Consider the following 15,272-nt stretch of genomic DNA (forward strand, 5'->3'; position numbering starts at 1 on the left):
CAACATATGAACACATGAGATTCTTCTCTGCTAACCGTCGGAGAATCATAGTTGTATAAGTCATACCCCAAATTTTGACCATATTTTTTTCGTCTAACTAAGTCTTCTAAGTGTATATCCTGCATCAATATGTCATCTTCACCTTAGTCAACTTTGACCAAGTTCCATTTCATTTGAGACCCTATTTCATCTGAGTTCATCATGTGTAAGTCAAATAGTCAAACATTAATGACTCAAAATTTTCAAAGAAGGACCATTTTGACTTTCTATTTTATTTTAGTACATTTTAACTTATTTTGTTATTTTTTCTTAGATCACTAACATACTAGGATTTTATTGTATTTTTTTTTTAGGATTATTATTTTTTACTATTATTTTATTTAGTATGGATTATTATTTTTATTATTTCATGTGTCTTTTTTAGTTAGCATAATACGTGTATATTATTAGTATTATTAGGACATTATTATTACTATTATTATTATTTTTAATTAATACCATTATTATTAATATTTTTAATTATTATTTTTCTTTCAATATTAAGTAAAGTGTCCTTTTTTTTATTTTTCTCTTTTAAGACTTATTATTTTCTTAACGGTGTTACTACCATCTTTCGATTATTACTATTATTATTTTTATCATTAGTATTATTATGCTGAGTCAACATTCAAACAAAATCAAAAGTAGAGAAAACCTAAAATGCATAAATAGGGGAATCAGATCTATTATGTATGTGTATATTTGGTGTTAACTTTTAATGTGTTGTCTTGCCTGAACTCTAGATTTTTACAAATTATTTAATTTTCTGAGTGGAACCGGTTACCATCTGATTGTAATTGGTTACATGTTCGAAAATCTCACTTTTTCTTGAAAAGAAAATTTCTAGCGCTATGTTGTAACCGATTACAGTTTTCTTGTAACAATTTATACCTAAAGTTTATATCTTAAATACTCTTTTAAATTCAGTTTCTTTTAGACTTGTATATTTATGACTTAAGCATTATGGTTTATGCTAAGATCATATGTTACGTTTATGTTTATCTTACTATATGTCTCTCTTTATGAAATATTTCCCTTCTTTTTGTTACTGACAAACAGGGAGAAATATTGTATTGTAGTGTATGGTTGTGTTTACTAATATTTGTAGGATCACAAATTGCTTAAATACACTATAGATAAATAAAGGGGGGCATATCAAAGTAAGGGAGAGTATGTGTTCAAGCACCAACTTTTAGCAACTCAAAGCGGAATTATTGTCATAATGAAAAAGGTGGAAATTGTGAAGAAACACTTCCATCATTGGTTTATGTTTTGATGAAGACAAAGAATCTAGCTCAACATGCATAATCTAAAGAAGGAAAAAGCTCAAAGTCTTAAGATATCGTTTATATCAAAATTTGATACTTAAGAAACTTTAAATAACTTTGAGCATGGATGAATTGATCACTGAGCATAAGGTACAAATTTCAATTATACTTTGTATAATATCTTTGAAGCTCAGAACAAATTGCATATTTCATTTCTAATCATCCTAATATATTTTGAAAAGAGTTAGATTGTAGTTATGTTGGTACAAGCTATATTTCTGCATTTTCAAACAGCTATAACGGTTACACAAAACCTATAATTGGTTATGGGTTCAAAAATTTAGTTTTATTTTTAAAATGCTACAAATGTACCTAGTTACCTAAAACTTAAAACTGGTTACAGCTAAGGAAATTTCAAAAATCTTTTAATAGCTACAGTTGTAACCGTTTACACCAATAGGGTAATCGGTTACCACTGAATCAATAACGGATTTTCAAAACTCATTTTGTTTTCAACGATTTCCAATCTTCATTCATGAATCATGGCAATGCTTCATGATATTGTACTTTTTCAAAAATGTGCATTTCATATATAGATAGTTGTGGTTTATGAATTTCAAATTCACCTCTTCATAACAATTCAAAATTCAAATCTTTCTCAATTTTCATCTAGTTGCCTTGAGCCAAAAAACTTGGTGAAACTTTCTGCATAATTTTTATAGCATCATTAAAAAATTTATATTAAAGTTCTGAGCACTTAAAAAGTATTATACATAGCGAATTGTTCATTTGGAAGGGAAGATCAATTCTTCATAATTGATTCAAGTGCGAACTTCATATATTACTCATATTTTATGTTGATCACAAGTGTTTAGTGATCATCGTATTGTATTAGAAAGTAGTGTTCTTTCTATTCAAAGTGTAAAATCAGAAGGTGCTGTGTCTTTGTGATTGTGTTAGATAGTTAAGAGAGTCCAGAGAATCGATTGTAACATATCTCACATAGTGAAATCTCTCACGGGATGTGAGGGGACTGGAACACCCTTGTTTGGAAATAGGAACCAAGATATATCTTGGTGTTCTTTACTTTTCTGCATTTATTTTTTACTACTTTAACAATCATAACAATTCCAGAAAAATAAGAACAACATTGTCTTTGCTCATAATCGAGAAAAATCTGTTAATACAGGTTAGTGAAATCTCTCACGGGGTGTGAGGGGACTGGAACACCCTTGTTTGGAAATAGGAACCAAGATATATCTTGGTGTTCTTTACTTTTCTGCATTTATTTTTTACTACTTTAACAATCATAACAATTCCAGAAAAATAAGAACAACATTGTCTTCGCTCATAATCGAGAAAAATCTATTAATACAGGTTAATCTAATGCACTCCCATTTTTAAATTACTTTCAATACTTACAAATTTTCCATGCATCATCTAATTTCATCTTTTTTCCATCTCTAAATTTTAAACATTTCACGTGGACATTCAACTTACAGCCTACTATAATATTTTGGAAAATGTGATTCCAACACAATAGATCTTTAGACTTCGAAAAAACTTTGAAAGTAGCATTCATAAAATCATTTCCTAGAGATTTCCCCATGACAACTCTCTAAATCCTAAATGAAAATTAATCCTTCTCAAACATCGTATAAGCAAATGCAATTCAATATGTTTTCTCAACAAACAACGATATGTGATATTTTAATAAATTTGTTGTAGCATCGTACATCTATTCGTAAGTATTTATTAATTTGTGTTTTCTCTTATTTAGTATTCAATTTTTTACTCATTATTAATTATTCTCGTGCTCATACACTGTCATTGGCAATTGGTTATTATCTGTACTCAACAAAGTAATGTAATTGTGTTATGTTTTTTAGACAAACAACTCGATTCAAGGATGAAATATATAGGTTTCACATAAATTTATATTTTATGTGACTTAGTAATATATATTTTAAGTGATCTTGTAACTAGTGTGTAAAGTTTAAATTGTTTTCAATATATAGAGTTGCGGTGGGATCCAATATGTTGAAATGACTTAGGAAAAGCCCAAATTTTATACCTCTAAAATAAGTGTATTACTCATGATATTTATTTACCTATAATTACATGTTTTTTTGTGTTCATTATGACTAACTATATAAAATTTATTTGTAGACAAGGAGACAATTAAGAGGATATGAGTGTGGATTGTATGTCATGAAATACTCTATAAACCTTGTGTCTGTCAACATTATTGATTAATGAGAGCAAATAATATATATTTAAAATTACGTATTTGTAATTTTTATTACATAATAGTTTATTTTTATTTCTAATCAAGTGTTTTTACGTTTTGTTCAACTTATAGTCGTTTAGTGACGAGACACCATTCACAGAAGAATGTTTAATAATTTTGTTTCACGTTGTACGAGATGCATGTGATTTTGATGCATATATAGTATAAAGTTTTGTTCCACATTTTAATGTATATTTTGATGTCATTATGTTATGATAAAAACATGGTATACAAAATAAGGTCGTAATAATTATATGTAAAATTAAAATAATTATAGTTTAATAGATAATTGAATTTTTCGCGATTGAATCCTCCAAACATGGTGAAATATTATCTCCCTCACATATATCTCCTCTATAAAATGTAATGACTCCGGGGAAAATCCACACGGCAAAACGATAAAATAATTTTATTGAAAATTAAATACATGACAACTATTTTTCACCTCGATTGACAGACTCAACTGTAAAAAAAAAGAAAAAAAGTGGGGCACTATCAGTTTTTATATTATGGTACGAACAACTAATCGTGATAAAATTCTTTACTCCTTTCCAAACCAAGTTGATATATATTTTTATAGTAGTGTCACGTAGTACTACATGCTTATATAACAATGAATATTTACGCCTAACAAGATATTCATGCACCACTTTCTAATTTGTTCCCCTCTTCCCTTTCCTAAAAAAAACTCATATTAATAAGGAGGAATTTATAAAGTCGTAATTTGAAACCCACTAAATAATATGTTATGCTATAAAAACTAAAGATTACTTTATCCATGCCATGCGGGTAACGGTATTGAAAATTCAATTGTGTCATTATCATATTTTAGATTTCCAAACACATTTAATATATATAAAACATTGAAGGTATCATAAATGCCTCCAAAATGTATCTTGAAAATTAATACATACAAGTTAAAATGGTTAATTATTTATGTTTTCATTATACATATTTTAAAAATATATATATTTTTAATCTTTTAAAAACATTCAATTTATTTTTTTAATTTCTTAATTGAAAATACTCGTTAACATTTTTTTAAAATATAATAACACTGGTTTTACCACAACACCGACATATAACCGACGGTGGATCATTAAAGAAAGAAAAAAAATTTACACTATCATTCATTAGAACTATATCATTTTACCCTGTCATACAAATATTTTAAAATTTTCAGTCTGACTTGATGGGATGCATGATCGTTATTGATTGACAGTATAAAATAAATTTACGCTGTAAATGCATCATCATTTTTCTCATTATATTATACTAGTTTTGAAACTGCGTTGCATATATAACTCTCAAATTGTACCACTCTTAAAATTTGAAACTTTGTCTTGCATATAACACTCAAATTGGACCCTCCTAAATTTGAAAGATTGACACAATAATTATATTAGTTAACAACCTACCATATTACCTTTAAATCATCATCTAATGTTAGTGGGGAACAAAATCAAAAGCTATCAACTTACTGCTTAATCAATACTAAAAAGTATTGTTCTAAAAGATAATACTATTTAGTGCAACCTACTTTCTTTACAAAAGTTCCAAACCATAACGTGCCATGTTTTTAAATATAGCTTTATCATTTTCGAATATACTCCACTTAAACAATAATGTAAAAAGCAACTAATCATAACATTTCAGTTAAATTAAACGCATAAATCATGACACTTTCTTTAGCATAATCATACTTAGGCTTTTAAGCACTGACTAAATCATGTAGCAACAATGTTCTTTGACAATAATAATCATGTCATTATGTAGCTATAAAAGCACATTACATAATCACTTTAAATAATCATGTCATTATGTAGCAAATCTTCATGTATATTAAATATTAGAGTCACTAAACTTAACCCCTCAAAAAGTGGTATTTGATTGAAATTAGATAAGTTCAACTTTAGATATGTATATTAAAAAAGATGGAGAATGAAAAATGTTTATAGGATATATAGTAATTCAGCGATTCATTGATATATGTCTACTTTTTTTCTTTTTTTTATGATTTTCATATTAGAAATGACAATATTTTTTACTATTTAAAAATTTAAGAGACAACTATTTTGATACAATGAATTATTATCAACTTGAACATTAATAATCCGACGTTTTAGCCAACACAAGTTTAAAACAATAATCCCTTACATTGTTGTAGATTACTCAACTGTTATGATCTTGATCCAATAAATTTGATAGACACAATAATCCTGTTATAAACTTCAATTTTGCAGCACCTTTTACTTGGATCTGATAAAGATTTGTCCGAGCGAATGTTCTAACAACGAATGATGACAACTTCCAACTTTATTCTACGACAATCTTTATTTGGATTGGGCTTAGCTAGATTCAAGCCCAAATATCATTGTTATTCACACCCCTACACGACCTCTTAACCCTCATTCTGAAACCAACCCAAGCAAAATTACACTGTGGGCCTATTACATGGGCCCTGCACCCATTTTGCTTACCACACTTCCCTGGATCAATACACCTCCTTGCTTGTTCAGTTGTTTTTTTTCTTCATTTTTTCTTACTTGTTTTTTAGTTGATGCATCTTTAATTTGATCCAAATACTTAGAAAAATGCTTAGATTTTATTGTTTCTTTTATTGTTTTTTACAATTTTCGTTCATATTTTTGAATGCATTAGTTTAGTAAATAAATCACTTAGTTTTTAGGTTAATTCTCAATTTATAATTCTAGAAGTAATACACATGTTCACATTAGAATTTGGATTATCATTTTATGGATTAGTTTTAATACCATGTTCATAGTGTTTAGTTAATGTGAAAATTTAATTTGCTTAACATGTTTGAGTTCTTCATGAATTTAATCCATAAAAAACTCATGTGTTTACATCTTGATCCATACCCTGAGTAATTTATCAAAGTAATTTTGATTAGTTAATCATTTAATTTTTATTTGAGCCCTCATTTATTCAAGTGATCTTGATCACTTAATAGGATTATATCTCTGCTTGCTTCACACTCAAGTCACATTCCAGTTCAATACATGTGTAAGGTCTCAAGGCAAACTCACACTATCTCAAATACAAGTTCCAACCAAGTCAAGCTTCTTATGTAAGGCTTTGAAGCCACGGAGCAATAGGATTGTAGCATTGTTCAAGCACAACAAAGTTCCCCCATCAACACTTGTCAACCATGATAAGAATTGCACACCATGAGCCTTAAGTAACAGAGAATGATGAGAGATAATTTTTCCTATCCTTGTCTAGAGTACCTCTGTGTACGGGGCGTATGTCCTAGTTATTCAGAGTATTCACCTCTATTTATAGACTTTAGTGCATTTTAAGTCGAATAATTATCAAGTATTATTTAGCATCTTCAACACTTCAACAAGCTACATCTGTAATCCATTTCCTCTTTGGATCAAACACAACATTCTTTGACTTCCATACACTCCTTTGGGTTACTCATCTTTCTATGGTTAAGAACCCCCTTTATGCCTATTTGTCAATCTCATTTCTTGGACATACCTCTTTCATTCATTGGTTACCATGTTAGTCCCATGCTTTGGCAGCTCTTACCTGTTAGTCCCAAGCTTTGGTAAGCTCTTACCATGTTAGTCTCGTTCTTTGGTAAACTCTTTCCTTGTTATTCTCATGTTTTGGCAAGTCCTTTGTGTATTTTTTCCATGTTAGTCTCATGCTTTGGCAAACCATATTTCCTTCTTTGTCTATCTTGTTAGTCGCATTGCTTAGACATTCCTTCCCCTCCTTGCCATGTTAGTCTCATTTCTTTGGAAAACCACTTTTCCTCTCAATTCTATATTGTTAGTCTCATGCTTAGACAGACTCTCTCATGTTTGACTTATTAGTCCCACGCTTTAGAAAACCTCACCCCTTCTTTGTTTGCCTTGTTAGTCCCATGCTTTGGCAAGCCCCCTTCTCAAGTTTTCCATGTTAGTCTCATGCTTTGGCAAACCTATTTTCCTTTCACGTCTGTCTTGTTAGTCCCATGTTTAGATAGACCCTCTCATGTTTGCTTTGTTAGTCCGATGTTTTGGCAAACCCTTTTTTACTTTCATGTTTATCTTGTTATCCCCATGTTTAGCTAGACCTTTCCTCAATTTTATTCTACTTTTTGCAATCTAATCAACTCTTTCCTTTTCAGTTCCTATCCTTGGTTCCACGAACTATAGACCTCTGGTTTCCTTATTTCACTATGAGGATACGTAGGCACGAGGGTTCGAATCCTCAGCGAGCACACTAATTATTAAACTTGTTTTCTACTTTCATAAGTAATATTTAGATAGTAACACCTACTCGTGCAAAAAACAGAAAAAATGGTTCCCATTGAGTACAACGGATGTGAGAGATGCTAATACTTTCCCCTTGCATAACCGACTTCCTTACCCATTTCTCTTTTCCTTGGGTTTATCAATATTTTCCCTTTCCTTCAGGAATAAATAAAGTTCGATGACAACTTTATTGTATCTTCGAGCGTGCGATGCACTCAGGTTTTTTTAGCGGCACGATAAGATGCTTGAGCAACTTATAAATTTCCTTGAACAACAGCGAGAGCTTGGTTCTTCCTTGCCACGGTCCTCACTAGGTGAGTCACCTGACTGGCCAAAGGCCAGGGAGATTTAATGGGGACAAAGCATCATTTATATCAATAAGAGAAGTATAAGTTTCTTGTATTTCCTGCGGGTACCTAGCCCATTGAAATGTCAGATTGCAAACACTCTCCTCCAATCGATGCTTATCCTCACATTACTGGTCAGACAAAAGAGCATCCCAGCGACCAGTTCCCACCAGGGCCAGAGCAGTAAAGGCGTTTCAGGTATACGAAGCCAGAATCTTTAATTCTTCCTCTAGGGCCTTCCCAAACAATTTGCTAAGTACTACTAATCCTCTTCTGAAGGAGGGGTCTGGTGGTCTCTAAAGGAATGGGGTCTTAACTCCATCAGCAACGGGTGGGCTGGAAGACCCAGTACATTCTTCAACCTCGGAAGAGTATTAAAAATTGAATCACTCCCTGTCGGTCATATTCTCCGCCTTATAAGCCAGAGTTATGATTCATCCTTCATCTAATTTGCAGATAATCATTATCAAAATAAACACATAATGAATAGGAAAATTGAAGACAAAAAATCCAAGAGCTTTCATAACTTACAAAATATAAATTTTCTTTCTTCCCGGGAATATGCCTCTATCAACCAATGAATTTCAATTAGGCACTACAGTCATTTCTTGTCGGACTCCTCCGTGGGGGGTACCTTCCCTGAAGTAACCCAGGTCGCTGATGAAACTCATTAGCCATTTCTTTTGGTACAAATCTTATGTAGTGAGTGTTGGTGTAATCCCTAGAGACCAATACTTTTGGTACTTGTATCGAATTATTTATTAATAATAAAATGTTTTTTCTTTATTATGTTTGTTTAATAAAGTCCCTAGAATAGATAGTCTGTTTAATATATCAAGTGTGACTTAATCATGAGATCCCATTAAACATAAGGACATTATTCTTAAAGTACCTGTAGTCGAGCTTTGTTGTGAAGTAGGATAGGATTAAAGCATTAAGACTATTATGTGTATAGACTGATGATCACATCTCATGGATCATGGATAAGGAGTTATCAAGTCTTAAACATAGGTATGAATATTGGGAGTAATATTTATACTGGATTGACCCGCTATGAGAATACCATATAGAATGTTATGCAAAGTGTCATAAGTTATTCTCATGGTGATAGTGGTGTATACCACCCTTTGACCTGAAACCACTATGGACCTTAGATGTAGAGTCGAGTGCTTTATTGTTGATTAAACATTGCCCGTAACTGGATGACCATAAAGACAGTTGATGGGTACTCCACGAAGCATGTTGAGGGACATGAGTGACCTAGATGGAGCCCATCTTGCGTAACAGGATAAATGTCTACGGGCCCAATATTGAATTGGACAAGGATGACACGGTTTATGCCTTGTGTTCAATATAGACATAGGGGCAAAAGGGTGATTATACACATAAGTATTATCACAAAAGGATTTGTCAGATCACATGACATTTTCGTGTCAAGGGTAGCACTGATGTGTTGCTAGATATCGCTCACTGTTTATTATGTAAAATATGTAATTTAATACAATTGCTAATGTCGCGAAAACCTACAGGGTCACACACAAAAGGACGGATTGATGAGAGATAGAGTAAATAAGGAACACCGTAAGGTACGGTGCACTTAAGGGAATTGTAGAACATTATAAGGTACGATATAATTAAGTAGAATACGAAATATGGTAAGGTACCACGCGCTTAAGTGATTTTGGCATATCATAAGATATGGGCCACATACACTTAAGTGGGCTTTTTAGTTTGCAGCCCACACAAGTGGTTCTATAAATAGAACCCTCGTCTAGAAGCATTTGTGCAGTTGAAATTCTGTTTCTCTATCTCTCTCCCTCTCTCTCTCTCACTCTCTCTCTCTCTCTCTCTCTCTCTCTCTCTCTCTCTCTCACTCAAAGCCTTCATTCGTAGCAGCTAGCACTGAGATTGAAGGAATCCATTCGTGTGGACTGAGTAGAGGCGTTGTTACCATTCAACGTTCATGATCACTCCTTAGATCTGCATCAAAGGTTTCAATCTCCACAAGAGGTAACGACTCTATCACTGATCATGCACATTCGTAAGGATCACTAAAGGAGAAATTTTTTAATTTCTGCTGCGTTTTGGATCACTATTCTCCTTCAGTGGTATTAGAGCCACATACGAAACCATGCATCTGATAACTGTCTATTTTATGTATTTTATGTATTTTCTGTATTAATACGATTAAAAGACATAACGAATTAAAGAATAAACTAGTAATTAAATTTGGCATCATGTGTGTACGATTTAGATGATTGATGTTGACTATGCTTCGGAATCCGACGTTAGTATGGTGAAGCAGCGATACATCGATCGTCCATAGGTTACACAATTGAGATCGATCAAGTTATATATATGATATAAGTAATTCTGATTCAAAATACGGTATATATGATACACTGTTTCTCTTTTGTTCATTCAAACACTTAATGGTTGTTTTCCTTTGAGCGATTAATGGTCATTGCTTTGGAATTCGACGAAAGTATGGTGAAGCAATGTTGTGTTTATCAATCATACTGAATTAACAATCGAGATGTGTTTGACGGTATGAAATTTGTGCATTAGGGTAAATGATGGTACAAGGGTTGTGATGCCAAAGAGTTGTGCGATTAGGGTTGTGACTGCGCAAGAGTTGTGCTTTAAAGTATCAAGTGTTGATACGAAAATCGACGTCGATTTAAAATAAATTGTTCATTAAAATTTTGCATCGGCTAACTCTGCGTAGTGTGATCGGTCGCCGAAATTTAATTTGGGGTTTATTTAATTAACATAATTTAAATTAATAATAATAATGTGTTTATTATTATTGTCTTGTGGTGATCGATTATGGCCTTAGTTATCCTTTATTTTGTTTTGGGATTTTAAAATACAACCTGCGTGTCGTGCCTCTCTTTTAATCTCTTAATGTAACTTCTTTTCTCATCTCACTCCCTCGTATGTAAAATGAGTTTCTTTTATGTAATGTAATGTTATGAAGAAAGAGAAGAATACAATATTAAAGGAGGAAAACCTTGAAGATCTTGCTTGGAGAAGCTTAGATCGTTATTAGGTTAGCTTAGGTTCTCTCATTGGCTTGGGAGAACAATTGCGCTAGGGGCCATAACTGTTTCATTTTGTATGTATGTTGATGCATGTGAATGTATGTTGATGCATGTGAGAGACGATTTATATGATAAATAAACCAGTGAGATCAGAATAATTGCAAATTCCCTCAAATTAAATATTAAGTTTATGCTTTCCAAGTTTTAGCACTCATCAAGACTAGTATCGAATAAACCAGTTGTTGCTTTGTCAACCTGTGAAGTTGAATACATTGCAGGTGATGTGGCTACATGTCAAGTTGTTTGACTTCTGAATTTATTGCAGGATCTGAAGATCAAGGTAAGCAAGCCTCTGAAGCTGATGATTGATAACAAGTTCACAATTAATCTTGTCAAGAACCCAGTGCTACATGGGAGAATCAAGCATATTAAGACTAAGTATCACTTCCTGAGAAGTCAGGTTCATAATGGAGTGCTAGAAATTACGCACTATGGCACCAAGAAGCAGCTGACAGATGTTCTGACGAAAGCGATCAAGACTGATCAATTTCTCCATTTGAGGGATGGATTTAGTGTTGTTAGTTTTGGTTAGCTGAATATGAATTAAGAGATGGTGTTAAAAGTAATTCATATTTAATAGTAGTATTAGTTTTGTTAAGCCTAATCTAGCTAGTGTAGGTTAGCATTTTTCGCCTACATGGACATTATTGTTTGTGTATATAAACAACTGTAATTGTCAATAGAGTAATAATGTGTAACCATTTACCGTAACTGTTTTGAAAAATAGTGAAAATTTGTTGTTTCAATTCTCTTTCTTCTTCTATCTTGATCTTGTGCACCAACATTTTTTTTTTAAATATAAATAATCTGTGGTGAAATATCATTAAGATGGAAAAACCGTACTAAGAGTTTATATTATACTAGTTTTGAAACTTTGTCTTGCAAATATAACACTTAAATTGGACCACTCTTAAAATTTGAAACTTTGTCTTACATATACAACACTCAAATTGGACCACTCTTAAAAAAAATTGAAACTTTGTCTTGCATATATTGGACCACTCTTAAATTTGAAAAATTGACACAGTAAATATATTAGTTAATAAGTTGACAACCTACCATATTACCTTTAAATCATCATCTAACGTAGTGGGGAACAAAATCAAAAGCTATCTACTTACTGTTTAATCAATAGTATTAAAGATCGTTGTAAAAGATAATATATTTAGTATGATGAGTTCTAGCAAACTCTCTTTTCAAATAAAATATTTATTTTTTATTAATTAAAATATATATGAATCTCTCACTTTAAAAATGAATTTCATATAAAACAATAATACTCACACATATTTTAATCAATAAAAAAATAAATATTTGAAAGAGTGTTGAAAAAAAAAGTGTTCTTAACATTTTTCTATTTAATATTAGGGTAACCTACTTTCTTACAAATGTTCCAAATGATAACTTGTCTTACCTTTTCAAATACACTTAAACATCAGTTTAAAAAGCAATTAATGATAACCACTTCCGTTAAATTAAACATATGAATCATGACACTTTTAATTTAGCATAATCATATTTAAGATTATGAATGTTCCTTGACAATATTAATCATGTCATTATATAGTTATAAAAGCATATTTCATTATTAAAAAATTGTGTTCATACCTACATGCAGATCGAACATTCATATATATTAAAATATTAGAGTGACTTAACTTAACCACTCAAAAAGTGGTACTAGTTGATTAAGAGTAGATAAGTTCAACTTTAGATACATGTGTATTTTAATGAAATAATATTATAAAATTTTCTAGATCACATAGGAAATTGAAATATCTTTTCTTTCAAGGCATATGACCCTATAAGATTAGTGGGTAAATTAAACAAAGTTTATTTAGTATCTTCATCATAATCTTCTGCGGTAGGGTGCACCGTAGGCTCAGCTGTAGCATCATCCTCAAGAGAATCATCACCGCCGATTTGATCAAGAACCAGCACGAATCCCATTGCAAAAGCAGCATCAAAACCAGGCTTAACGCAAAGAGAGAACACTTCTTTCCCAATCAAAACACCTGTGGTGGGGTCCACTTTGCGATGAATCTCAGCCACTGATTCTTTTGTTGCGTTAAAAACGGTGCAACTGCGCTGGGAGAAGCATCCTTCGATGTGGTACTCCTCACCGGGACTATCGTAGACCTCCACTGTAACTCCAGCGTATGACCGTCCCATTATAGATGATCGCTTCACGCTGAAGGTGGGTTTATCACCGTTTATTCTTTCACCTTTAAAGCCTTCCCACCGTTGATGTAGACTCGGTTTCTGCTTTAAAAAAAATGTTAAGTCCACTCAAATTATTGAAACAAAACAAAGGCTAGTTCTTCTTTTTTTGGTAAAAAACAAAGGCTACTTCTATCTATATACAAATGAAATAATTGTTGTACCATACACAAATATCAATATGTTTCTACAATCATATACTACTTTTGTCTCTAAATATAAGAACCGTTAGAGAATTATGAGAACTATTTTATATTTGTTTAAGAATATTTATTAAGATTGTAGAAAAACATGTAACATAATTGAGAGGTAAAGAAATTTGCAATATTTTGTATTGATTCGGAGTTGTGGTTATCAAGCTTTGGAACATAATATTGTGAGGCCTCATCAACCCTTCATAAAAAGTGGGTAGTGGATCATCTCTATGATATCAATTAAGATTTTATTCTTATAGTAATGGATTGGAATACTCTTTATATTCTTAATATTACATTTTAAAGAAATAATCAATGTACTCTTTTAAAAATTCAAGTTTTAATGTTCAACTTGAGAGCTTGGAACATACTATAAAAAATGAATTAACAAAATTGTCATGATTGATATCTGATATCGGCAGTGAACTGAAACTATATAGTATCAGAACTGACATTTGATCCGGATTAATCCATCCGTACTGAAACTATTTAGTATCAGAAATGACATTCGATCCGGATTAATCCATCCGTACTGAAACTATTTAGTATCAGAAATGACATTCGATCCAGATTAATCGACCGGTTGGACCGGATAACGGTGGGAAAAAAATTGTCACAAAGTTTGACTAGATTTTAGTTATCAAAATATGGAATAAAGCAAGCACATTTGCCTTATGAGGGTTTGTACGGAACAAAACAAAAAAACTGTTACTCAACTTTTTTTTTACAGGAACAGTTACTCAACGTGTAAATCACAGATACGGAAAAATCAATGATTATTTATCAGCAACCCTAGACCTTAAATTCACGTATTATCAAAGTAGACTCAATGAGTTGATTCGGTTAAGAACAAAAATCATGGCGGCGTACCTTCCGGCGAACGGTGAGGATGCAACGGCCGTCTGGATCCATTAAAACAAGCTCATCTAGGTCACGAGAGTCAGGTCCATACGACTCAACTCTGAAAGCAACTTCACCTTTGGAATCATAGACGGTGAAACCATCGCCGGCGAAGAAAAGAGAGGTTTTCAGCACTGTGAGATGAATCTCTTCTTCGAAAACGTATCCTTCTTGCACCAGTAAATCGTCTTTCATGTTTTCTACGGCGGAGTCAGAATCAATACAAAGAGTAGTCATGAAGATTGAGATGAGAAAGTGTTTGGCATGTAAATGTGAATTATGATGTGTGTGGGTTTTGTATTATTGGTGATTTTAAGGAAAAGAAAGTGTGGTTTGTTACTAAACTTTGATGATATGTTTATATATAGTACCCCACTTTAATAATTTATTTTGTTAAGTGGGGTAGTGAAATTGATACATGCATGGATGGTATGGTCATCTCCACGTCCAATGTCGGGAGCCTAGAGATACCACAAGATTTTTTTTTGGGGTCAAGTTTCAAACTTTAGAATTTTGTTTTTGTTTTATTGTTTTAATTCAATGATGATAATCAAATTCACATTAGATTTTTTTTGAAGTTTGGTATGCAGCCTTAGGACCAAAGTATTAATTTTATTGTTTATTTGTAAAAATTTCATT

At 32.0% G+C, this 15,272-nt stretch overlaps 1 protein-coding gene across 1 annotated transcript; it reads right to left on the reverse strand.

The window, feature by feature from the left end:
• Positions 1-12,973: 12,973 nt before the first annotated feature.
• Positions 12,974-14,979, reverse strand: LOC127087582 (protein LURP-one-related 5). Its single transcript, XM_051028488.1, has 2 exons — positions 14,604-14,979; positions 12,974-13,581 (listed from the first exon to the last, which is right to left on the reverse strand). Exons 1-2 carry the CDS (start codon positions 14,868-14,870, stop codon positions 13,153-13,155), a joined length of 696 nt encoding a protein of 231 aa, XP_050884445.1. The 5' UTR covers positions 14,871-14,979; the 3' UTR covers positions 12,974-13,152.
• Positions 14,980-15,272: the final 293 nt, after the last annotated feature.

This window comes from Lathyrus oleraceus, chromosome 5 (assembly GCF_024323335.1).
Source record: "Lathyrus oleraceus cultivar Zhongwan6 chromosome 5, CAAS_Psat_ZW6_1.0, whole genome shotgun sequence".
NCBI classification, from domain to species: Eukaryota; Viridiplantae; Streptophyta; class Magnoliopsida; order Fabales; family Fabaceae; genus Lathyrus; species Lathyrus oleraceus.